Source organism: Seriola lalandi, unplaced genomic scaffold, assembly GCF_002814215.2.
Source record: "Seriola lalandi dorsalis isolate HSWRI2012SDOR001 ecotype SW California unplaced genomic scaffold, Sedor1 jcf7180002054256, whole genome shotgun sequence".
NCBI classification, from domain to species: domain Eukaryota; kingdom Metazoa; phylum Chordata; class Actinopteri; order Carangiformes; family Carangidae; genus Seriola; species Seriola lalandi.
In genome coordinates, this window is record NW_019524809.1 from 621340 (window position 1) to 648692 (window position 27353).

The window sequence follows — 27353 nt, forward strand, 5'->3', positions numbered from 1 at the left end:
TGTATGAGTATGGGAGCCATTGCCTGCTTCATCAGGAGAGCTGAGAGAAACCCTGAACACCACACCAAACATGGGCCCCACCCTTATCAGGTGAGACCAGACTCACAGAGCAAGATGTTTCACCACCCAAACTTCACCCACTCATACACTCATTTAGTGGGTGTAACATCTATCTGACAACCAGACCTGGTGGTCAACAAACATGTGGAATGAGGAGATATTGCCAGGCTGACGCATCTCCACAGATCTCCATAGAGCTTCACACCTCAGTAGAACAGCGTCGTACCTTGTCAAATGTTCCTCATCTTCTAGGACTTTGAGTGTAACATGGTTCACTTTGTGTTTTTGTCCAAAAATCAAGACAAGGGGAAGCTGAGGTAAGAAAAAAAATTATATAATTTATATAAATTTTCAATGTTTCAGTACATTGATTCACTATTTCAGTATTTTTGCAATATTTAATAAATACCCTTGTGGTAACTGCAGTAATTTAAGTACTCATGTGTATCACGTACCTTATGATTTAAATTCTCAGGACTGGGATCTCATGTGAAATACCAGTTTTGAAACTGTAATGTGGAAACATGGCCAAACCAAGAGAACATGGTACGTATTGTTATTTCATTCCTCTAAATTACTGTGTTTAGTTCTCAACAATAAACATACATGCATGTGGATACCATTGAATGGCCATTATATGGTAAACGTGCTTTCAGATGTTACCATAAACTGCCTCTGTGTAATGTGCAGGTCCTCAAAAATTACAAAAAAAAAAATAATAATTTCTTACTGAGAATGTAAAACGTATTGCAGTTATTTGATGTCAGCTTCTGCATTTGACAGGCTTTGAACGCATGGTTAAGTGAAAACTTACTTTGAAAACTACCTTGAACTTAACACAAGCAACAGGCTACATTTGATAGACTGCACAATTAAGCATTGGCAGGCAATTTGAATCAGCTGCAGGTTTTTTACTGAGTTACTGGGACATCCTGATAATAAAGAATTACACAAGTCCAGAGGTAACAAATGCATGGACTAGTTTTTCAGCGTCCATTTGAGACGTTGAGATGTTTTTTAATTTTCATAATGTTGTGCAGGTGGAAGAAGGCTGTGCTAGAGACTTGTTTTATGTGTGAAGTAAAGGACGTAAAATAAATGTATGTGTCGTAAATGTTCTAATAGGTAGTAAGTGTAAATCTCTGTGAGAGAATTAACCACCAAATTCATTTGTAGAGGAAAACCTCTTGGAGGAGTTACAGGAGCAGATCATTGTTGGGAGGAGATCGCCCACACCTGTCACCGAGGCTCCGACACCACCAGAACAAACGAGGGCACTATTTCACAGTGTGGATGAAGAGACACAGTCCACAGTGAGCCGCCACCACATACTGTCACAGGAGAACCCGGAGCTTGTGGTGGATTCAGGTGAGATAAACCTGCTCAAAATGCTACAGCGGTACTTGATTGCAACATCAGCTTACTGTTGTGAAATTAAACTCACAACATACAACAAATGAAAACAATTATGACCGTGGAGCAGACACCGCCTCTAACTTGCAGCGCTGATGTTATTTTTTTTTATAAACAAAAAAAAGTTTGTATGTTGAACATGCAGTATTCCAGGGTTTTGCAAAAACTGTTGATCATACTGAACAAACAATATATGCAAAATGTTAGACAACAAACAGCTTGAGGAATCTGTTATATATTCACTAATGTTTTTGAGTTGTTTATCAACAGTATCTTCTCTGTGGCAACAAAAGCATGAGTGTGGTGTTTCTATTTGAGCAACTCAAAGCTCTTGATTGAGGTTAAATGGTGACTGCCCTGTGGTTGAAACAGAAATTAAATACTTTTACTCAAGTAGGCGACTGTAGTTAAGTACAATTTTGAGGTATTTTCTTTACTGAAATATTTTCCATATTACAACATATCCTATTTGTTTTTCCAGCACTACATTTATTTAACAGCTATAGCTACTATTTCCCTGACAGAGTAAGATATTCCATGCAATATAATATTCAAATAAGTAGAACTCTCGTGGGTGGATTGTAAATGAAAGTGATCCGTGCAAGAAGTATCAACCCAGGGGTTGAGGAAAGAATTTCAGAGAAAGCAACAAAATCCACCAGGAGGAGAGATGAAGGACGGGGAGGAGGTGAGGGTGGGAGCAGGGGGAAGAAGGATTTGAAGAGTTTTCTGGGATGTGAAACAGTAGTCTGGGACTTTGGAAGACAGAAACCAATTTCACCACTTGACAGAGAGGAGGAGAAAACAGCTAGAGATTGGATGTTGAGAAGGCCCTTTTTCTCAACTTACGCTCAGCCTCTCTCAAGCTATGTCTCTCTGTTTGCAGTGAGTCAGACAGTCAAAGCACACATGGAGATGGCCTTGTAGGTGAGTGTAGGAGTTGAGTGGTCAGACACGGTCTATAGAAGAGGACAGGAAAGAAAGAAGAGTGGTGGGAGCAGAGGCAGGTGATGCGAGAGAGATGTACTCAGGGGAGGGGAAAGATGAGAGAAGAGAGGAGGAGGGGTCAGTGGCGAGAAGAGAAAGGAGAGTTGAACAATGAGGGATGGTGTGGGTGTGAGTGTGTTGTCAGTGGATGGAGGAGGAGGAGGAGGAGGTAGAGAAGGACACAAAGTAATGATCAGAGACTTGAAGTAGAGTAACAGAGAGGTCTGTACAAGAGCAGTGTCCGGTGAAGAAAAGGTCCAGCTTATTGCCAGTCTTGTGAGTGGGGAGGAAGACAGAGACACATCAACAGAGGACGAAGAATGAGTGTGTCAGCACCTGGACAGTGCGAGAGGAGTGTATTTCTTTACTTCAAATCCTGTCCCTATCTTGTGTAAAATGCCTTTCCTTGTCCAACTTGTCTTCTTTTTGGCATCACTGTAGAAGATAAACTGGTTTAAAACAACATAAGATTCAGTGTAGAGTGGCTTCTCAGCAATGGTTGTATGTGTTGATCATTTATTAAACATTCTGTCCATTTTCTTGGCCCACAGAACAAAGACAAAAGAACAGCACAACGGTAAACATCAAGCAATTAGAGGACAAACAAACAACAGTCAACATGAAAACCAACAGGGAGATCATTAAAAGGCAAAGACAACTGGCATGTCAACTAATGGAGGAGATTGAACGACACTGGGAAGAGACAGAAAGAGAAAGAAATGCCACTCAAGAAAAACTGCAGCTTCTTAAAATGCAGGCTGAAATATCCCAACAGAGGGCAACTCTGGACAGAAGTAGCAGTAAAAAGGATATTTCACAACACAGAGATCAAACTGAGCGCACCAAACAAAAGTGGACAAAAATCCAAAGAGATACTGAAATGCAGAGAGCTGCAGAAGTGGAAAGGAGAGAAAGACAGAAAAAAGGAGCAGACACCTTTGAAAATGTGAAGGTAAAAGTCAGAAGAATCTTGGAAGAGATGAAGAAACTTTGGGATGTGCTGGAAGACAGTAAACAACAACTGGAAATTACTCTTAGAGAGAAGCAAGAGCTAAACACAGAGATCGGTCAAATCGAAAACATGAAATCTGACGCTCTAAAGCAACAACAAGACATGAAGGCTGATGTGGAGAAGCAAAAACAACAAAGGCATAAACAGGAGCTGGACAACAAGTTACAAATTACAAATAAAAAAAGAAAGTTGGAAATGTTCAACACTGAGACAGAAGTAAAGAAAATGAACCTGATAAAAAGAAGGAGCAGGAGAAAAAAGCAAAAGACCAGCAAGAAGAAAAAAGAGACTAAACAAGACATGGAGGAAAGACAAGATAAGACTGAGGGGCAGAGGTCAGTGCAGGTGCTGGAGGTCAATGTGGATGAACATAAGACAGAACTTCAACAAGTTGACAGAACCAGAAGAATTATACAACATAAGGAACATGGTTTTGAGGAAGACAACATGGAGATGAGCACCACAAACAAAGTTAAAGCTGACATGCAAAAAGTGATTTTTGAAGTACAAGAAATCAGAAAGATGCTGTGTATGGTGAAAGAAGAGCAAAGGAAAAGCATATTTACAGAGGGAAAGAGCCAAATCAAATGGAGGAATTTTCAAGAAAACAAAAAGAGATGGAAGCTAGAACAATGGCAGGAGAAGATCATCAAAGAGAGGGATGAGTTAGAAATCATGAAGATAAAGATGCAACAACAAAGGGAAGAGGCTGAAAAAGAACTGGAAGCTACAATAACTGCAATTCTGACTGTGGGTGAGATGAAAGCTAAAGTCGAAAAAGCTGCTACAGAGATTAACAACACACAAGAGGAAATGGTCAAAGTCCAGAGGGAGATGGAAAGGAACAAAGAAGAAGTCAAAACATACATGGTAAGTCATTAGTTTTTCTTTTGCCAGTTATAAGCACAGATGAATAATGAATGAATAACAGCAGCTTTCTTTTGATCTGTGCCAGTTCCAGGCTTCAGGTATTGTTTAGTGATACTTAAATGGACCCGAGTCAATAATGTGATCGAACGCATTCATATTTTTTGTGAACGGTGAACTGAGCAAATCAGTTTACAGATGATGAATGTGACCTGCTCATTCATGCCTTTATCCAAACAGCCAATCATGTGGCAACAATTGAGTGCGTATGGTCAGGAGCTTCAGTTAATGTTTACATCAAACATAAGAAAGAAGAAAAACGTGATCTCAGTCACTTTGACTGTGACACGTTGGTGCCAGACCAGCTGGTTTGAGTATTTCTGAAACTGCTGTTCTCATGGATTTTCACACACAACAGACAGTTTTTACTCAGAGTGGAGGCAAAAACTAAAAACATCCAGTGAGCAGCAACTCTGTGGAGGAAACACCTTGTTGATGAGAGAGGTCAGAGGAGAATGGACAGACTGTTTGGAGCTTACAGACGGGAACTCAGATAACCTTGCTTTACAACTGTGGTGAGCAGAAAAACATCAGAATGAACAACATGTCCAACCTCGAGGTGGATGAGCTACTACATGTTACGAGAACCAATACTTTTTTTTTTCTGAAAATTCTAAAAATGTGACGATTCTTGTTTTTCTACAGTAACAAAGGTACTGTAGATGTTGTAGGTACTGGAAATGTGATTCTTCCAGGACTGACGAGAGCAGGATAATAACCGTACAAATGTTATAGTCTGGCGTCAGAAAGAAGAAGGCAGGGACAGAAAACAGTAACAATGACACGTAGAATGACAACAGCAAGTGCAGGCCAGCAACAGGTCTGTGATGACTTGTGGAAAAAACCCACACACACCAAGATTGGTGTACACAACTTTCACAAAGGCTAACGTCAGCTTGTTTAAGCTAACATAGCGACAGCTCATAATGTCAGCTGGGTGCTCGCAACGTTAGTAGGCTGCAGTCATCAATGTGCAGTCTGTTAAAATATAACACTGACTTTTTAAATGAATATTTTCACTTTATGGGTCTGTCACCTTGTTCAGTTTTCACACTGACTATATGGAGGTGTGTGCATACACACATGTGTGTACTTTATATACTATATACTTCTTTATATACCTATGGAACAAATCCAGTTCAATAAACCTGGAACCTTATCAGCACAAAGAGCAAGAGTTTGCATTAGCACAACCACTAACACTGCGTCAGCTACTACCAATTGGGAGTTAACATAAACAAATAACTACACTTACTGTTCTGATACATCTTCTAGTCTGCAATTTTGGTGCACAATAAAATCTTCAAAAACTCACCAATATTGATACTCCCTGTTGTTTCACCTGTCAGTCTAACAAAGGCAGCGGTGTTGGGCAGGGCATGAGGCCTGATCCAGATTTTTCAATGAGGAAGTATGAGTAGATGTTATTACAGCCCCAGTTTTTATGTTTTTTAAGTTTTTATGCAGGAAAATCATGTTAAACAAAATATTAATCAGAGCAGATTATTTTTACATAGTTTAAAACATGTCTGTAGAGGAACTTTTAGAGGAACTCTACTACAGTGGCCAACACACTGACTAAATCCCATGAAAAGACACGAACCAATAGTATGTTGGGAAGAACTACCACATCTCCAAAAATTGAAAAAGAGATAAGAGAGACAAACTCAAACTCTGGCAAACATTTCTGAAACAATTTGAAAATCCACTTTTTACACTGGCCCCTTTTGCCTCTCAGTAATCTCTGACCTCTCCATGCTGTCTGTTGCTGTCAGGCCCTGAGCCCATTGGTACCCTCTGAAGATGTAAGCCTTGCACATGGGATTAGTTGATAATAAGAAAGATATTAAGAAAGTTATGGAATATCACAAAATATATTATAATATAAATAAATATATAATATATCCTTTGTCACTTATGAGATATAAATATGACCCAAGGTTGTCAAAATCTTATTTGCCCACTAGATGAGGAGTTAGAGCACAGCCACCTTAAAAGTTACTCTGAATATGGTGCCATTTCATTACATCTGAACTTTACCCAAACCGAGAGCCTTCTTGCTGCAAGGAGACAGTGCTAACCACTGCTCCACCGTGCTGCCCCCTTTTTTGGATCTTTTTTATATTAATTATTATTAAATACAATATACAGGTAGAAAGATTCTAACCCTAATCCTCCAGCTCCTCTAGCTGGTATTTGTTTAATGTCATGTCAATACTTTAAAAACAATAATAAGTGTAATGTCTTGTGCAGTAGTTTCCTTTTTGTACCTATTAAGAATAAATATCTGCCAAAAAATACACATTCAAGTAATAGGCTGTAGTTACAGTATTACTGTATAACTACTTTTAAGTCAAGTATGTGAATACTTCTTCAACAACTGCCACAGGCACATGAGGTGAGTTTAATGATTCTGGAATGTAATTTTAACAGCAATAAACAAGGATTGTATCAATAAATGAATGTCACAATAAAACCTAACTTGGTTGCATGAGAAACAATAACAAAAACAATAATTCTTTCTTTTGTGAAGGACAAGCTGAATTCCATGAAAGCTCAGGTCAGTAGATGGATATTGACAGAATCTGCAATCAAAAACACTTCTTCAGTGAAAACATCTACACCTCAAATACCACAGAAAGAAACAGACAGAGAATCACTCAAAGATCACACACTGGAAATTCCACCAGTTGAAGAAAGAGGAGAAAATGAAATTACAAAAGAGACTTTATTTGTACAACAGTCGATTACAGTAGAAGACCAGCATCAATGTGTAGAAATAAAAGAACAGGAGCAAATGCAAACAGAGCACAAACAGTTTTCTGAAGTTGACATAAAGGAAAAGCAGAACATTTTCTTACAGATGCAGACAGAAATTCATGATGAAGCATTAATAGATGAGGATCAGACAGAATGTTTAATAAATGAGAGACAAAGGGTAGAAGTGAAGAAGCAGATGTCTAAACTCAAGCAGAGAGAGGAGAAAATCAAAGAGCAAATAAAGTATGCTATGGAGAACATGGAAGAAAAAAATCAAGAGATTAAAAGACTCATTATAGATATAAATGACCTGCAGAGCCAGAATCCAGACACTGAAACTGGGTTACAAATTCTATTCAAGGAAACTGGAAATGTTGTGGAAGGGGAAACTGGACCACTGCAGGAAACAGAGCACAGAGACAGTTTGTGGGTAACCAATGCTTTTAAACAGGAAATTACTACATATGAAATCCAAGATGAGAATGGCAGTGACGTGAAACAAGAACAAATTGACGAGTCTGACTTGATGAGATCGGACGTTGAGGAGGAAAAACAAAGACAAGAGTCGAAAAAAGATCTACAGACACAAACTGAGGAGATGGATGGAGGTTTTGATGAAAAGGACCCAGGAAGTTCTGATATTCAAAGGCCCAAGGCAGAGTTGTATAAAACACAAGATATCATAGGATTGGCAAAACTAGAACCAAAAAACCAACCTGAAAAAATGAACATTCACAAATATCACAAGGATAAAAACAGTGAAATCGAAAGCTTGTTACAAGAGATTAAACATTTCCACGTGTTGTTGAAAATGGTAAAAACTGCAATGAAGGAAAGTGAAATGTATCTGAGAAAAGAAATAAGCAACATAAAACTGATGAAAAAAAAACAGAAAAGAGACCTGGATCAGAAGTTAGAGAAAAGTTTGAGGGAGAGAGACGAATTAGATATTTTAAAAATAAAAATACAGCGTCAAAGTGAAGAGATTGAGCAGAAGCTGGAGAAAGTGGCAAAAGTTATGAGCACTGTAGAAAAAATGGCTGTTAAGACTAGAAAAAAAAGTGAGGATATACAGGTTAGTATGAAGGAGGCCCAAGTAAACCAAAGACAGTTGGATGACCTAAACTATAAGATTAACATTATAAAACATGACGTGGAAAGCAGTTATCTTTTAATATTCCAGGAAAGAGCTGACTTTTTAAAATTCAAGAATCAAATTATGCAGAAAAAGGATGGAGAATCTGCCCTGGAAAATACTGAGAGAAAGAAAGGAGATGTAAAGAAACATGACAGAGCTGAAATTGATACAGAAAGGGACAAACTGACAAAGAATAGAAAGGACAAAGAAATGGAGGAAATCAAAAATGAAATCTTCAAACTCAGACAGGTTAAAGAGAAACTGGAGGACGATATAACACTGATACATGAGCAAGTAAAAGAAAAGACAAAGCGAGAAGAGATTGAGATGCTGAAACAACAGATTCAATTGGAGAGTGAGAATGTGAAAATAGAAAGACAGAAAGCTGAGGCAGAAATACATGAGATGAACTGTTTAAGGGAGAATATCAAATGTCAGAAACAGGAGCTGGATGACAGAGCACAAACAGTCAAAAGAGAAATAAGAGAAATGGAGCTGCTGAAGTCAGAACTAGAAATAAAGGGAAAAGAGAGTGAACGGATGTTTAGAAAAAACATTAGAAAAGAAGAGGAGATGGAACAAATGTGGAATGAAATACAAAGAGAAAGGGAATTACTACGGAGAGAGACCCAAAAGAGAAGAGGAGAATTAGACGAAAGACTGGAGAAAACCATAAGAGAGAGGGATGAATCAGAAGTGTTGAGGATAAAACTGCAAAAACAAACAGAAGAAGTCACTGAGAATATGCAGATTATCAAAGACCCGACTACTCTTATCCAACAATACAGAGAAGACGAAAAACAGTGCATGGAAAAGAAACAGGTGAGAAGCAACAGGGAGAATGCTGAAATGGAACACCAAATCTCAAAGGTCACTGATTGCATTGCTGATCAACAAAACATGAGACAAAAGATTCACAAATATTTGGAATTAATTAGAATGGAAATGGGAGCTCTAGACAATGTAAATGTTCAATTAGTGCAACAAAAAGAGGGGCTCAAAACATTACTAGGTGAGAACAGCACTGTAAGAGACAACATGTTCAGAATAAAATCTCATATAAAGATAGCCTTTGAAAAATTGATGATACGTGCAGAAGCAGAGATGGATGGGACAGTCCAAATGAGGGATGATATCCAAAAGCAAAAACAGGAGCTTGCTATTAGACTAGAGAAAGTTAAAAGAGAAAGAAGAGAGATTGAAGTGTTGAAGTCTGAGTTGGAGATCAAAAAAAGAGAAAATCAACAAATGATCCGAAAAGGCATTAGAAAAGATCAGGAAGTTAAAAAGATGTGGGATGAGATCAAAAGAGAAAAAGATGCTGTCAAGAGGGAGACAAGGAAGAGGAAGAAAGAGCTCGACCAGCAGCTGGAGAGGATCATCAGTGAGAGAGATGAACTAGAGATTATGAAGCTGAAGCTGCAAAGACAAAAGGATGAGAGTAAACGTGGAACAGAGCAGTTAGCTGCAAATCACATTCAGAAACAATGGGATCTGGAAGAGGAAGTACAGGATGACACCATCAAAAGACTAAAACTACAACTGGAAAGCAGTGAGAAGAGCGTAATGGCAGAAAGAAAAGAAGTGGAACATTTAAGGAAGAATCTCAACAAGATGAAGGAAGAAGTTGGAGCCACCATGAACAGCATGAGTGGAGAAAGGGAAGTTCTCAGTCAAATGAGGATTGACATTGACAAAGACAGACAAATGATTTTGAATGAAATGGACAAATTGGAAAGGGAAAGGTCTGAGCTGATAATGAGAGAACATCATGTCATGGATAAAATGAAAGTCATAGAAAGTGCACGAGTAAAACTTCAGCATCTGAATGAAAGAATGAGTGATGACATCAAACACAAAACGCAAAGTTTACAACAAAACAGTGAAGATATGCTAATAGTGTACACTTCAATTGAAGAAAAGTTGTCAGAACTTTATGGACATAAAGAAAACATGTCTTGCTACACTGAGCTGTTACAGATGGGAAAGGAAGGTCTGATAAGTATATTGTCAGGCCTAGTCGTACAGAAAGAGGACACTGAAAATGTATGGAAGCAAATGTTTACGACTGAAAAACAAAACCTTGACAAATTGAAGGCAGGGCTGAAGGAAGAAAGAGAGGATCTGGACAGAGTGAGTGATACAATAAACAAAGAAAAAGCAAACTTGGAGCAGATGAGGTCCGATATCCTGAAACAAACGGAGCTATTAGAACAAGATAAACGAGATGTAAAGGACGAAAAAGAAAAGTTGGAAGTCACAAAGATTAGGCTACAAGAGAAGAACGAACAGGCCGATAGTCTGTTAGATGAGATTAACAGAGAGAAAATCAAAATTAAAGATCTGAACCTTCAGGTTCAGAGACAACAAAACAAACTTGAAAATACCATTACCAAGATTACTATGAAACAAGAAGAACAAGAAGTACAGGATGACACCATCAGAACAGTGAAACAACAACTGGAAAGCAGTCAGAAGAGTGTACTGGCAGAAAGGAAAGAAGTGGAATGTTTAAGGAAGAATCTCAACAAGATAAAGGAAGAAGTTGGAGCCACCATGAACAGCATGAGTGGAGAAAGGGAAGTTCTCAGTCAAATGAGGATTGACATTGACAAAGACAGACAAATGATTTTGAATGAAATGGACAAATTGGAAAGGGAAAGGTCTGAGCTGATAATGAGAGAACATCATGTCATGGATAAAATGAAAGTCATAGAAAGTGCACGAGTAAAACTTCAGCATCTGAATGAAAGAATGAGTGATGACATCAAACACAAAATGCAAAGTTTACAACAAAACAGTGAAGATATGCTAATAGTGTACACTTCAATTGAAGAAAAGTTGTCAGAACTTTATGGACATAAAGAAAACATGGCTTCTATACTGAGCTGTTACAGAGTGGAAAGGAAGGTCTGATAAGTATATTGTCAGGCCTAGTCGTACAGAAAGAGGACACTGAAAATGTATGGAAGCAAATGTTTACGACTGAAAAACAAAACCTTGACAAATTGAAGGCAGGGCTGAAGGAAGAAAGAGAGGATCTGGACAGAGTGAGTGATACAATAAACAAAGAAAAAGCAAACTTGGAGCAGATGAGGTCCGATATCCTGAAACAAACTCAGCTATTAGAACAAGGTAAACGAGATATAAAAGATGAAAAAGAAAAGTTGGAAGTCACAAAGATTAGGCTACAAGAGAAGAACGAACAGGCCGATAGTCTGTTAGATGAGATTAACAGAGAGAAAATCAACATTAAAAATCTGACCCTTCAGGTTCAGAGACAGCAAAACAAACTTGAAAATACCATTACCAAGATTAGTATAGAAACAAGAAGAACAGGAAGTACAGGATGACACCATCAAAAGACTAAAACTACAACTGGAAAGCAGTGAGAAGAGTGTACTGGCAGAAAGGAGAGAACTGGAACTTCTAAGGAAGAATCTCAACAAGATAAAGGAAGAAGTTGGAGCCACCATGAACAGCATGAGTGGAGAGAGGGAAGTTCTCAGTCAAATGAGGATTGACATTGACAAAGACAGACAAATGATTTTGAATGAAAAGGACAAACTGGAAAGGGAAAGGTCTGAGCTGATAATGAGAGAACATCATGTCATGGATAAAATGAAAGTCATAGAAAGTGCACGAGTAAAACTTCAGCATCTGAATGAAAGAATGAGTGATGACATCAAACACAAAATGCAAAGTTTAAAACAATCCAGTGAAGATATGCTAATAGTGTACACTTCAATTGAAGAAAAGTTGTCAGAACTTGATGGACAGGAAGAAAATATGGCTTTCTATACTGAGCTGTTACAGAGTGGAAAGGAAGGTCTGATAAGTATATTGTCAGGCCTAGTCGTACAGAAAGAGGACACTGAAAATGTATGGAAGCAAATGTTTACGACTGAAAAACAACATCTTGACAAATTGAAGGCAGGACTGAAGGAAGAAAGAGAGGATCTGGACAGAGTGAATGATACAATAAATAAAGAAAAAGCAAACTTGGAGAAGATGAGGTCTGATATCCTGAAACAAACTCAGCTATTACAACAAGATAAACGAGATGTAAAGGACGAAAAAGAAAAGTTGGAAGTCACAAAGACTATGCTACAAAAGAAGAAAGAACAGGCCGATAGTCTGTTAGATGAGATTAACAGAGAGAAAATCAACATTAAAGATCTGAACCTTCAAGTTCAGAGACAACAAAACGAACTTGAAAATATCATTACCAAGATTAGTATAGAAAAAGAAGAACAAGAAGTACAGGATGACACCATCAAAAGACTAAAACTACAACTGGAAAGCAGTGAGATGAACGTACTGGCAGAAAGGAAAGAACTGGAACTTCTAAGGAAGAATCTCAACAAGATAAAGGAAGAAGTTGGAGCCACCATGAACAGCATGAGTGGAGAAAGGGAAGTTCTCAGTCAAATGAGGATTGACATTGACAAAGACAGACAAATGATTTTGAATGAAATGGACAAACTGGAAAGGGAAAGGTCTGAGCTGATAATGAGAGAACATCATGTCATGGATAAAATGAAAGTCATAGAAAGTGCACGAGTAAAACTTCAGCATCTGAATGAAAGAATGAGTGATGACATCAAACACAAAATGCAAAGTTTACAACAAAACAGTGAAGATATGCTAATAGTGTACTCTTCAATTGAAGAAAAGTTGTCAGAACTTGATGGACAGGAAGAAAATATGGCTTTCTATACTGAGCTGTTAGAGAGAAAAAAGGAAGGTCTGATATATTGTCAGGCCTAGTCATACAGAAAGAGGACACTGAAAATCTATGGAAGCAAAAGTTTACGACTGAAAAACAACATCTTGACAAACTGAAGGCAGGTCTGAAGGAAGAAAGACAAGACCTCAACAGAATGAATGAGATGATAAACAAAGAAAAAACAGACTTGGAGCAGATGAGGTCTGATATCCTGAAACAAACTTACTTATTAGAACAAGTTAAACAAGATATAAAATACGAAAAGGAAAAATTGGAAGACACAAAGACTGAGCTACAGAAGCAGAAACAAAACATTTATTGTCTCCTTGATGACATAAACCAAGAAAAAGAACAACTGTATGAAATGAAGACAACTACAGAAAGAGAGAGAGACATGTTTTTAAATGTAAAGAAGCGAATGAAAGGAGAACAGTCTGAACTAACAATCAGAGATGATTGGCTCACCAGTGTTATGAACTCTATGGGTAGTCTGAGAGCAAAACTCAGACAGGTGAATCAAAGTACACATGAAGACTACACAAAGAATATGGATAGCTTAAAGCGCACAAGTGGAGCTATACTTGGATTGAAATCAATACTGGAAGACAAATGTGCTGAACTTGATGAACTGAAAAATATAATCACTGGTTATCATGACCTGATACAAGGAGAGAAGAAATACATGGTGACAATTACCTTTGACAAGGCGGTACAAACTGAAGTTGCAGAGAAAAAATGCCTGCAACAGCATTATGTCAAGAAACAGGATCTGAATAAACATAAAGAGTTTGAATGTGAGAGAGATGTCCTGCAGTCAGGTGTTGCGAACCAGACTGAAGATTTACAGCATCAGTGGAAGTTTAAAGAAGATAAAGGTGATCTTGAAAGAAAAGGTAAATACTTGAAAACCCAGAGGGACAGCCTGCTGATGGTAGCAGAAGAAGAACTGGAAAATGAACTGAAACAGAAGCTTGTAACACTGTCCAAGGTAGCGACAGAGCAAGATCCTTTCACAGATGAGAAAATGTCAAAAAGAGATTGTTTGCGAAAGATCTGGTGGGACACTAAAATGCATCGGAAGGAGATTGATCAGATGGAGTGCAGTGGTCATGAAATAAGAAAAAATCTGGAGAAAAGAGTGAAGGTGATCAATCAGTTTTTGAAGAGAGCATGGTCAAAGAAAGAAAAAGAACCATTGGAGAAGACAACATTGGAACAGGTACTTACTAAGAACACATGTACATGTGAGTGGGAGAGAGACCACAAAAGACTTGATGAAAAATATGCCGAGCTCGATCAAGTTAAGGTTCAGATGCTCAGTGAGATTGAGAAACTCAAAGAACGTAAAAAACCTTTTAGGACGACAACTAACAACAAAGCTAATCAGACATTCCAGTTGGATATAACCACAGGAAATGAAGCAGAGCAGGCAATTCAACAAGTGTCTACCAAAACACATCAAGAGCAGATGAAGATAGAAGATACTAAAGCATCTTCTGAGACATCCAGTGGGCTACTCTGTCAGTTCTGGCATTACTGCTATCGTTGTTGCCGCCCTTGTTGTGCCTGCTGCAAGCAAGTGTAACCAGAGGCGAAATAAGAGACAGGTCTATGTCTCTGTAATATATCTATTTGGATGATTCTGGCATAAATTTAAAGTACAGCATTTCTACTTTTCTCAAATAGGTATTTTACTTAAGCACTTGTAATGCAAAGATAACAGCTGAACATTTGATTTTGATTTTTTCATTAGTATGTACCGCAATCTCAGGAAATAGTTCTGTTTTGGCAGACACCTGAAACACTGAACATTGTCAGGTTTCCGAATTTATAATAATTGCTCAAGTGCTATCAAACTACTCTTTTGACACAAAATAATCATTAATACTAATAAAATGTAAAGTAACTCTAAATGCCAAGGTATTTCTGCTGATCAGAGTAGATACAAAATGTGTGAGGTTTGTGTGTGTCACAATTATTTTACCTTTACTCCCTTTGTTTGCATATGTAAAAAAATATATTCTTTATTAGGAAATTAAGGTTCAATAGTGTATTTTAACCATTTTAAGAGTGAGTGCTGTGGAATATTATCATAATGTGTTAAACTAAGAAATCCACTCTCGATTACAGAAAATCTTGATGCTGTTAAATTGATTTCTTTCCCTTTTTATTGTTATTGTGTTGGTTTGTTTTTCTTCTTTGTCTTTCTTCTCTTCTTTTCAAGTATTCAGTTGTACCTTGCTGTGGTGAGGTTATTTAAGAAAACACAATATTGAATTCAGGTAAAAATAAATAAGTAAAAAAAGGGACAGCTCTGCTTTTATGGTTAAATGTAAATACACAAATCATTTATGTTAAATCATTTAATTATTTGAACAAACTCTCTTTTGTCAAATAAAATTATCCACATTATTACATCATTTATCTGTCAGTGTATTTATTTATTTCTATCACAAGCTACCTGTTATTTACATAAATATAACTTAATGGTGGCACACCTAAATATAACTTAATTTAGACTAGACAATTAGTCTACTGATATGTGCTACTATTGTACTTGTTATATCCTGCTTACTAAACCTTTAATTAATCAACTTGTTCACAAAGTTCAAACAAAAAGATGTTGTAGGACCTTGTAGATGTGTCTTTTTTCATAAATGTCAAAATAGGAAAATGTTTTGCTGTTTTCACCTGTTATGCCCGGTTCATTTAGGAGCATAACCAAGAAGGGAGTTCCACACATTGACCATTTAAAGAAACCAGATTTATTAAGGATAACTCAATTTAAACTAAACAAACTAAAAAATATGAAGTCAGTGGTGTGGTGTAGATGTTGGGTGCTAGGAAAATGGAACCAACTTAAACTACATGTACAGGAACTTAGGCCTTAACCAAACACAACATACAACCAAACAAAAATCAGGTTGGGTGCCTAAAAGTGACAAGGCTTCCAGGAGGGCTGAGATAGAGAGGCCATCTTGAATTTCCAAGCTTAAATATGCTCCACTGAGGTGAAATCGGCCTGAAAAAAACACAAGTAACAGGAACAGGCCAAAACAAAATAGGGTCATACAGCCCAGGGCTGAAACCCAGTAACGTTAGGTTAGGTTAGGAAGATATTCACAAATACTTTTCATTTATTTGTAAATTAATTGAATGTATTCACAGATAATTATTTTTTATTTGTGGAATTTGTCTGTGTATTTGCAAATCTGTTTTATATTTGCAAGATATTTTTTTGAATTTGCAAATTTATTTTTGTATTTGTGGGTTACAGATTACACATTTACTGATGGATTGTTGATCTGTTCCCATAAATAATACTGAAACAAATCTACATTCATAGAAGACAATGAGACTCTCTGTGTAGGGTGGGCAGCCTTTTTCAAATTTTTCACAATTTTGACTGTTGATTATAATGTCACCATATGGCCAAATGGGATCATATTTTTCAGGAAGCATTTGCTCAACATTTGGAGTTATGATACCCATTTTCGTGTGTCTGGCTCATTCCAGCTCTCTGCAAATTGAGCAAAGGCTTGAGATGGCACATATTGATGAATAGGCCCCACCCACTTGCATCAATCAATAGGGCACTTCCGATTTTCATTAATACTTGGCTCCAGAACATGTGTACTAATTTTGGTGAAAATCTGGTCAACTGATTTTGAGATGCGTATTTTTGGCATGAAATTATGCAAATTAGCAAAAAATCTACCCAGGCACACTTTAATGGTCCAAGAGCCTTTTCAGTTGAGCAGATTGAGCTGGACTTGTGTGTTAAATTTCAAGTCAATCAGACAAATGGTGTGAGGGGCGTGGCCTTTTGAAAATGACTTTTTCGAGCTTTAATTACAGTGCCACCATGGGCCCGATTGTGCTCATGCTTCTTTAATCAGTAGCGCACATCATTTCCAGTTATATGGCCAAGTTTCTGGCTCATTCCAGCTCACGCAATTTGAGCCAAGGCACAAGACAAATAATAATTATAGCCGCAAGCGGCAATTCGCGGGATCTCACTGTTTTGGGCTCCACTGAGAGAAGGAGCTGAATTTCAGCTACTTAATGCTTCAGCAGACCTACTCCCCATAACAACCTGAAGATATCTACCAAGATTTATGATGATCGAACAAATGTTCTATTAGTTATGGCCAACATAGCAAAGCCCTGCCTTTTGCAGATATTTTTGTCTATTGGCGCCACATTTTTCGACCGATCTGGCTCATTTGTAATAGAATTGTCATTCTCTTTCACCCAAGACTGTATACCAAATTTGGTATTGATAAAGTAAAAATACGAAAAGTTCTATTAATTTTACTGTTTTTAATGTTATGCCAATTAGCTCAAAATCCATAATGGTAGTTGTTATTATCACAGTGGCTTTTTGTAGAGAATACTAACCTGTAGCTGAGAGGTACATTTGAAGATGATGGGTCTCAGTGTGGTGGGGGCAGCATTTCTAATTTTTTACAATTTTGACTCTTTTTAGTATAGCACCACCATATGGCTGAATGGGATCATATTTTTTGTCAAGCATTAACACACCATTTATGATCATAATTTTCATGTGTCTGGCTTGTTCCAGCTCTCTGCAAATTGAGCAAAGGCTTAAGATGGAACATATTGATGAATAGGCCCCGTCCCCTTTCATCAATCAATATGGCACTTCAGATTTTCTTTAATACCCGCCTCCACAATTCGCGTACCAATTTTTATGAAAATCTGTTCACCAGATTCTGAGGTACGTATTTTTTGGCACCGCCTAGAGGGCAGTATCAAAATGCTTTGGTAGGCTTACTCCCTGTCCCTGTCGCGGCCCAAAGATATGGACCAAGTTTTATGGTGATCGGACCAATGGTTAATGTGTTATGGCCAATATTAGCTAAGCCCTGCCTTTTGTGAATGTTGACCGATCTTGCCATCGCCGAAGACAAATAATAACAATAAACCTGAGCAAAAACCAACAGGGCTCTAACCCCAAAATGGTAGATAACAGGCTGTAATACCAGGCTAAATATGCAATAATTTAACATCTCCACAATAAAATAACAACACTGAATGTATACAAAATGTAGGTGATGCTCACAACAATGTTCATTGAATCAAAGCTTTTAAAACATAATAATGTCTTCCGTCACCTCTCTAAATACAAATATAGATAAAAGGCATGAACTGATTTCTACAAGGGCTGCACGGGCCTGCAGTGGTTAGCGCTGTCGCCTCACAGCAAGAAGGTTCCGGGTTCGAGTCCCGGCTCGGCCGTGGGATCTTTCTGTGTGGAGTTTGCATGTTCTCCCCGTGCAAGTGTGGGTTCTCTCCGGGTACTCCGGCTTCCTCCCACAGTCCAAAGACATGCAAAATGGGGACTAGGCTAATTGGATACTCTAAATTGACCATGGGTGTGGCTGTGAGTGTGAATGGTTGTCCGTCTCTATGTGTTTGCCCTGCGATGGACTGGCGACCTGTCCAGGGCGTACCCTGCCTCTCGCCCGAAAAGATGCTGGGATAGGCTCCAGCCCCCCCGCGACCCTACTAGAGGATAAGCGGTAGAAAATGAATGAATGAAATAATTTCTACAATAGGGCTTCTTAATGATGGCAAGTTTAGGGAGCCATGAAGCACCTTAAAATTCCAAGGACAGATCGTATGAATTGTCCTTATTAAGACAGAAGTCTTAGTTTTAGGTATCCAGTACAATTTTCACACATGAATGTAATAAATGTATACGGAATAGCTTTATATGGGAATATAGTTGGTGATATGTAAGAAACCGAGGGTTAATACCCTTTCCATAAGACATTACATTAGTTAACCTGTTAACATTTGTAATTGTCTATGCATCAAGGCATCAATCAATACTTCTGCTGAAGACATCTGATGTCTCGTGAAAGCCCCTTTCATCTGTCTCACAAGGAGAAAATGTGAAAGTCTCATGCCAAAGTTTACAACAAAAGGATGAAAGACACAATCTCAATAGATGTCTTCATGAGTCAGAGCAGATTTATTGTTTAAGTTTGTATCTGAGAACGTGTGAAGAGCCCATTTCTTTTGCCATACCCCTGATTATGATTTATTAGACAGTAATGAAGATCAATGTCCCACATCTACAATCAATCTAGATATAATTAAATAAATCTATAATTAAATTTGTATTAATATCTACAAGCTAATACATTACAGACCTCTACACGCTCGCATGCACGTACGCACACACGCACGCACTCCTCATTCAAAAATGACTGAGGAAAAAAATGCAAATAATCCACAATAATGCATTACCGAGCAAGACCATACAACAACTCTGTAAAAATGTCAGTCCCACAGGATGTCTGACTGGATGTCCCAAGTGATCATGGGCAAGTATAGATGATCAATTTGACATGCTTGTACCAGACCATGATCTGCAGACACATCCGCAGATCTATCAGCCATTCAGGTGTGAAACAGACAAAAACTGCTGTCTATGGTGTTACAGGGTTCACAGTTGAGCCAAATCTCAAAAAGTCACAACTGGAGGTCTAATGGTTAACACTGTCTGTGCACTTAGACTGTGAACATACATGATGTAACATGCACCAACATTAAAACAGAACACATCTGTTTGTAACAAAAACTAAGAATTCCCCAGTCAAAAATAGCATGAAAACAGTCATATTTTTTCAATTTTGCAAAGACAGCTAATCAAATTTGGATTGTGAATACAGCAGGTACTGTGTTATCTCACCTGAACTGCCACATATACTTTAATTACAATATTTTACGTTTGCTTTGGCACACAATTCACAATTTGCAAAACTCTGATGGCATATGAAATGATATGGTATGACATGATACACTGCACACTTTCACATCAGAGTTTATCTGAGCATCTCTACAAATTATGTTTATTACTGAATTTGAATCATTGTTGATTTTATAAATAAAATGGTGATTATCAAAATATTCTGTCAAATAATAACTAATTTTCATCAAAACAGTGATAATTTGGTTAAGATTATATAAAAAGTGATGAGAAACAAAAGATGTGCTATGTGGAAGTTAGTATTTGATATGATGCAGCGTAAGGATGATTCAGTAATCTCTTCTCTGGAACTGATAGGAGGTGTTCTCAGGACTGGGCATGTGATGGACTGTTCACTCTGTATATAAGGACAGCATTTTGTATTTAAAGGGAAGAATTCAGAGAGTTTTCCTCTTTGCATTAAAAGGCTTGCACACTGAAATTATTTGGTGAAAACTGAGCCAAAGAAATCATAAAACACTCTAATAACTAACTAATGGTATTTTCTTCTGTCAATATCTTAAAAGCAAAACATTAAAGCAAAAGACTGTTACCAGCTTATAAATGCTGGAAATCTCCTCAACAACCCTGAGTGATGATAATAACAGAACATGACTCATGATTTCTATTTCTCTGTAGACATGTTTCAGTTGTCTCACTGGTTCTTGTCACATGTAGGACATCCATCACTGACTGTGTATGTCACCACCTGAATGAATAAAAAATATGTTTGAAAAATGGGCACCTGGCATCAGCAAAAAATAAAAATACACAATCAGTCATACACAAGTTTAAATCATGTGTGTAGATCTAAATCATAAAACCATCATTCTAAACTTTCAACCAGCTCTATTAATTTTTCACATACATGTTAAATTGCTCAAAAAGCCATGCTCTCCTGTATTGCTAAGTCCAAATTTCCCTGGCAGTCATTACAGATCGATGTCCTCTTCCACAGGAAGCTAGAGGAGATAGTTATTATGCGTCGAGCTCTCTGGCAACATAGTGAGATCACTTAAGTTCTTGCCATGACTTCTTGTTTGCGTCCCTGTTCAGGAACAGACCTGGGAGAAGAAACAGAGACAGCGTCTAGAGGATTGTCACCATGGTGTGTTTCTTCTGTGTCTGGTGAGGGGGCAAACAGCGGCGAGGGTGGTGATGTTCCATCATCTATTGTGCGTAAAGACACCACCTGCAGTAGGTCATTGTGTGTCTTTGTGGTTCTCTTGTTGTTATCTTTCTCTTTGTCTTCCTCAGTTCTAGTTTTCCTCTGTTGATGGCAGCTGCTGAGTGCTTTCAGCTGATTTAAGTCTAAGTTGGGGTAAGAGTCTGACTCGGTCATGGATTGGAGGAGTTTGTCGAGACTATCTGAGCCATTGTTACACCTGCTCTGGCTGGCCTGGGCTACCTGGCACAGGAGATGGGTGTGCTGACGGAGTTGGGTAATTTCTCTCTCTGTGGCGACATTCTGCTTCAGCAGCTCCTTGGTTCGTAGCGTGATGGCCAGCAGGCCCGACTGGTTCAGGATCTCGGCTGTATTGAAGAAACGGCGTTGGCGTGTGGACGAGCTGTCTGGAGCCAGGCGACATGGGCTGTGAGCCGTGGAGGAAGAGGGAGATGAAGAGGGAGGAGAGGATGATGAGGGGGAGTCAGAGGAAGAAGGAGGTGAGGGTGTCTGGGAGCTGGAGATGGAAGGTGAGCCCACGTTGTCGGAGCCCGAGTTCGGGTGGCAGTGGTAGGACTTGTGTTGGGTGGTGGAGGATGCATGGCTGGGTAGTGGAGAGTGAGATAGGATGGGAAAGGAGCTGTGCTCTCCTCTGCCTTTATACTGGGAAGAGGAATGGACTCTACCCTCTTTTTGATGCTGCTGCAGCTTCAGGAGGTGGCTGGTGGTAGATACAGCCTCCCTCTTCTGTTCCTCAATGCAAACTCTCTTGCTCCGGCTCTGGCCTTCACTGCCACTCTCCTTAACCCCCTCCATCCATGTGGTAGCCTTGCCCTCATAGCTCTCCTTCCTGGGGTGGGGGGCAATACGAGGGTAAGAATTCAGGATGGGCAGGTATGAGTTCTTGCTGCCGTGGTTCTGGTTGCTGCGGCTGCCTCCTGTCTTAACATGACCTGGAGGTGCAGCTTGACTGGATGAAGGAGTTGGGGTAGTGTCGGAGAGAGCAGGTATTACTGGCTGTTGGATCAGTAAGAGCTGGGTGGGTGCTTTGCCATTGGAAAGGGAGTGCCAACCCCCGCCCCACGCCAGGTGCCCATGCAGAAGCTGTTCTGGTCTAGACTGTACCGCCAGGAGGTTGTAAACAGGGTTATATGTGAGCAGCAAATAGAGACCAGAGTAAAGGAGAGAGCAGAGGATGTGGAGGAAGTTAAAGTCACAAAGAGATAAGTAGCAAGACATAAAACAACTGAGGCAACAAGACCTGAACCAATATAGCAAACAATTCACAAAAATATTGACAGAACATAGCAGTTAAACATTTACAAATACTTAACAATTCCTGTACCATGTTACCCCAAATCAAGTCTCACAGAAAGTGCTCCAACATTAATACCAATTGTTTAAAGTTTATTTATTTATTTATTTTAAAATTGCTGTTGTTTTGTTTATGCCTATATCTTTCATAACCTGGTTCAATTTGGGGCAAAAAAGTCCCATGATAAATTTTAATTTCAGTTATCATTCTAATAAATTACTTTGATTTGCCCCAACTATTAACTATAATGTCATCATTGTACTATTGATATGCTTTCCAAATATACTGGGGATGCACTAACACAATTGCACCTGTATAAAATAGAGAAATAAATCACCACCTCTCCAGTACAGTCTCAAAATTATATTTATATTTAAAGCAGTTATAATGGATATCTTTATATTAAAAATGGATCAAATGACTATCTAGTAATGGATGTAGTAATGTATGGTGTAACGTGAAAAGTGTACCTCACAGAGTATTACCACACATCCAGCTTTTTAGTGTTTTTCAGCTCATTGTTTTGGTTTCCAGCAGCAACAGACAGCTGTTTTCAGTGAAAAATCTCTGTACTTTCAGGAAGAAATACCAAACATTCTCTCATTCCAGTGTCTTCAATATGAAAATCTGCTGCCTTTATATCACAGTAAACTGAATATCTTTAGGTTTTGAACTGTTGCTCAGACCAAACAAGACATGAGCGCTAAGGCTGTGTGCCTCTCTCTCTCCCTTCTTCTTCTCTCTCTCCTTCCTACCCCCCCTTTCCTGTCACTCTATGCAGGTCCTCCCACCTCCAGAGCTGTAGTCTGGATCTGCAACTGCAAACCACCTACTGCTCCCATGATCCTGTTTAACACCTGCTGCTAAATTCTACTATAATTAATAATAATTATTATCACTGTTATTAGATTTCATTATGACTTTTATTAGTAGGAGCATTACAGTTACCATTACAGTACTTTTGCTGTTACTGCCACTACTATCACTATTATTAATATTACTATCATTGTATTGGCGCTATACAAATAAATGGTTACTTGACTTGACTTGACATGAACATGTGACCTTGGACTCCCAGAAACTGTGATGGACATATTTCACCTTTTCTGACATTTAATAGACCAAATAATGAATTAAAACTAAGATTAAACAAATTACAAAATAATTGCTAAATTAATCAACAATGGAAATAACTGTAACAGCCCTAAACTACAATATATTGTACAGGTCTTTGTGTCCTTACCCAGTGGTTGTTTGTTAACTGTAGTTAGTAGTTATTAAACAAATGTTTTGTAATATAATTTGGCCTGCTATTATACAGTAGTTATATAGAGTTCATTTTAGTTTTTAAAATTATATTGCAATGCTAATCAGTCAGTTGAAAAATTTATTTATGTTTGTGATGTGTCAACAACTAACAAAGGACACTATTAAGAAACAGTTTAATAATCATGTACTGACTGCTGACTGAATGTGTTTTAAATCAGTCACTCAGTCCTTGTTCAATTGCACTTCAGTCTCTTTAGTCTCACAGTTTATGAGACAACAAAGCAGAATGTCTAAAAAAAAGCAAGTTGTGTGTGTAACTGAATATCTCACCGGCTTGACTACCAGGTTTTTGATGACGTAAATGGGGGTGAGCTCCTCATAAGGAGGCATGTTGTGGCCTGCAGAATTCACACTATTGTTGTTGTTCAAGCTTTTGCTGCTCTCCCTGTGAGTCTCACTCACACTGCTGCGCTGGTCGTCTACATCAACAACAAACACAAAAATGAACCACAAAAGAAAGTAAAAACTGAAATATAACAATGACATAAGTATTCAAACCCTTTGCTGGTGAAGGCTACACAAAATATCTGCGGCATTGAAGGTTCCAAAGAGCAAAGTGGCCTCCATAATTCTTAAATGGAGGAAATTTGGAGCAACCAGGACTCTTTCAGAACTGGCCGCCCAGCCAAACTGAGCAACTGAGGGAGAAGGGCCTTGGTAACAGAGGAAGTTTCCACACAGGTTCTCTGGAGCTCAGCCAGAGTGACCATCAGGTTCTTGATCACCTCTCTTAGCAAGGCCCCTCTCCCCCAAACCTGCAAAAACCAAATTAATTGCATCATGAAAGATAGAAAAGCATTCCCATTTTTCTGTGAACATGTTTTAATTTAAAGAAATCCATACATCCAAATGGACCTTTGCTTACCTGAGTACCCAGAGTCTTTTTCAGAGTCCTTCTCTGAGTCACAGCGCAGCATGTGGTTGCTCATGTCACCCATTCCTGATTGCTCCATGTGGGCGCCACCCTGGGATGCCCGCAGAGTGGCGCTGTTACTCTTATCCTTGGCATTCTTTGAGGCGCTACGAGCAGCCCGCTCCCCAAAATGCCCCTGTTCCTTTGGCATTCAAAATCTCTAAATATCAAAGCAAAGAGATACACAGACTTTTGCATAAGCACAAAACGTCAGAATCATTATCATAACGCAATAACAGAATCATTAATCTGGAAACACCCAATAACATAATATAATATGGCTTCCAAGTGGAAATGCTAGTAAACATACAATGGTCACAAATGAAAGGAAAAAGCAACATAAAGTGTCTCAGTAAGGTGTTATTCCCTCATTTGGCATTTTGATAATGGTGGTGGAGAGCGCTGTGACACGTCACTTCAAAATCTCCCATAGGTGTTCACCTGGATTGAGATCTGGTGACTGTGAGGGCCAATATATAATTATATTATCATATCATTTTCATCCTCATCAAACCATCAGCGAACCCTCGTGCCCTTTGGATGGGGGCATTGTCGTCCTATTTCTCACTCATTTTTCAGGTTTTTCCTTTAATGTGTCTCCTGTCTGCAGGTTTTCCACTGTACTGAGCCGAGTCAGCTTTCTGCTGAGTACCGGATAATGGTGTCAACTTCAGGCACATGTACTATGACACTTCACCCATTATTTCACAAAAGGCTGGTCCATGAGGCTCCTGCTGATAGCAAGCTGTAATTTAACACTGAAAGGTCTAAAACATATGGAGAGCCACCACCTCTCTCCAAATGGACATTAAATGTTCTGACCCCATCCCCACACAAACTCATCTTTTTAAAGTTGCTTTTAGCTAACGCTCAGCTCTGTCACTGATGCTTTTCGCCCTCCTATTTTGTCTCAGCTTTTTTCCCTAGCGTATGAGTGCCTTTAAAAGCTCTGTATAAATAAAAAGTATTATTATTATCATTATTACAGCATATACTGTATGTGCAGTGAATCAAATATACACATGTATACAGTATATGCATGTATATATTTATACACATTAAATAGATATATGTTTTTATCATCGCTTTTTGTCTTTTTAATGTTTTACTATATTTGTTCTTGATCTTTTCTGTCTGTTCTGTTTTAATATTTATTTCATTGTTTATATTATTTTTGCTTAATTTAGTTTACTTTCATTGAACTTTGTAACGTATGTTTTGTCCTATACAAATAAAATGTTTTATTTCTCAATATTATCACTAGTGGTCCCAGCAGCAGCGAACCCTATTGTCCCCCAAGGTCAGGGGTTCGAAACCCCACATGGCCCAGAAGCCCTCATCAGTCCCCCATCAAAAAATTCAATAGCAATTCATACATGTGGTATTTAAATGCTTGTGAGCTGCTTGGACCCTGTTAATTGCTGCTAGCAGCTATATTTAGGGGTCCAAGCAGTGAATGCTGCTGGAACCCTATTGTTTTTGTCCTTGTTAGCTTTTCCAGCACATCCACTGAATGATAATGAAAGTTTGCTTCACTGTAACCTGTGGTCAATTCAGAAGTCCGTCACTCTATATTTTTTCATCAATTAACTTCTATATCTCCACAAGTTTTCATTCAAATGCTACCAAAATTGAAACAGACATTCCCTAGATGGTACATATCAAGTGTTTCAAGCAGTGTTTGGATCGGACAAACGCTGAGTCCTCAGTGATATTGATAATGTTGTTGTAATTTTTACTCTATGCACAACATTTTCTTTTTTGCTCTGTGTTGGATTCAAAGTCACCAAATTATTTGATGATAATTCTGAAACCAGTAGAAAGATGTGTGATTTTCTTTTTAGGTCTAAATACCCCGGTTTGGCTGATGTCATTGCCTCAACTTGTGTGAAGGCATGTGCAGCACATGGTTACCCAGTGGCACAATCAGTAAGTCACCTTCTCTGGGGATATCAAGGTCAGAAGTTCAAAACCCCACTTGGCTTAAGTTCTGCTTCAGCAAAAATTCAATAGCAATTCATTAAATGCTTGTTAGCTGCTTGGACCCAGATAATTGCCACTAGCGGCTACATTTATTATTTTTCTTGCTCAATTCGGTTTTGATGAAAGGGTTACTGATTATGTGACAAATATCACAACCTCCTGCAGGATGTGTGGTCAGTTTGCCAGTAATGCAGAAGAAGACTGCAATTTAAGAGTAAACTAAATCTGCATATTTAACAGAATATTGCAGTAGACTGACAGGAAACAGGCAAATGATGCACATTTGAACAAAGTATTTACAGCAATGTAACTGAATGTTAGCGATAGTCACCTGTAAAAGTGAAGACATGGTTTTCAAACTAGAAAAAAGTGGGGAGATTGTTTTTCACTTAATTGGACTTATTGGAATTCACTGTCAATGTTTTATGAAGTCACCAGATCTCTGAGAAGGATGAGAATTTCAATAATTGTTCACACCACATCACTTGCAGTGAATCATTCACTCTTACTCACTAACTGTAGAACTGAGCTCTTGATGTCACAGCGCTGCTATTCGTCCTGTCCTCAGGAGTCTGGACTTAGCTCAGCTGAGCTCTGGTACCTACACTTCAGTGCTGCACCTTACATAATATGACAAAATTATTTTTACTCAAAAGGTCCATGAACAGACTTTTTTCGGGGGAAGAAATCTCACTGGCATTAAATCTAGCAAAATATCAGTTATCCAATCTGTAATGCATATTAATAAATAAAGCAAAACTTATTATATATATAGATATATATATATATATATATATATATATATATAGAGAGAGAGAGAGAGAGAGAGAAAGAAAGAGAG

General features: G+C 38.4%; 1 protein-coding gene and 1 pseudogene across 3 annotated transcripts; one reads left to right on the top strand and one right to left on the bottom strand.

Annotated features, from left to right (window-relative positions):
• Positions 1 to 233: 233 nt before the first annotated feature.
• On the top strand, positions 234 to 25609 carry LOC111654000 (uncharacterized). Of its 2 annotated transcripts, none has more exons than XM_087173561.1 (5): positions 234 to 377; positions 536 to 606; positions 1237 to 1428; positions 3012 to 4342; positions 23069 to 25609. In XM_087173561.1, the coding sequence occupies exons 2-5, from the start codon at positions 585 to 587 to the stop codon at positions 23090 to 23092; spliced, it is 1569 nt and encodes a 522-aa protein (XP_087029687.1). In that variant the 5' UTR covers positions 234 to 377; positions 536 to 584; the 3' UTR covers positions 23093 to 25609. The 2 variants fall into 2 exon arrangements, with proteins under 2 accessions (XP_087029687.1, XP_023260581.2); XM_023404813.2 differs by lacking the exon at positions 23069 to 25609 and adding an exon at positions 6933 to 11431 and having other exon boundaries at positions 240 to 377.
• LOC111653981 (CLOCK-interacting pacemaker-like) lies at positions 19005 to 24680 on the bottom strand (annotated as a pseudogene). Its single transcript, XR_015437167.1, has 3 exons — positions 24472 to 24680; positions 23887 to 24082; positions 19005 to 22091 (listed from the first exon to the last, which is right to left on the bottom strand). The product of XR_015437167.1 is annotated as a CLOCK-interacting pacemaker-like (transcript).
• Positions 25610 to 27353: the final 1744 nt, after the last annotated feature.

Coding starts and splice junctions, on each gene's coding strand:
- LOC111654000 (XM_023404813.2), top strand. CDS start 585: ATGGCCAAACCAAGAGAACATG. Junction 1,429..3,011: donor GGAGCTTGTGGTGGATTCAG/GTGAGATAAACC, acceptor CTTGGCCCACAG/AACAAAGACAAAAGAACAGC. Junction 4,343..6,932: donor AAGAAGTCAAAACATACATG/GTAAGTCATTAG, acceptor TCTTTTGTGAAG/GACAAGCTGAATTCCATGAA.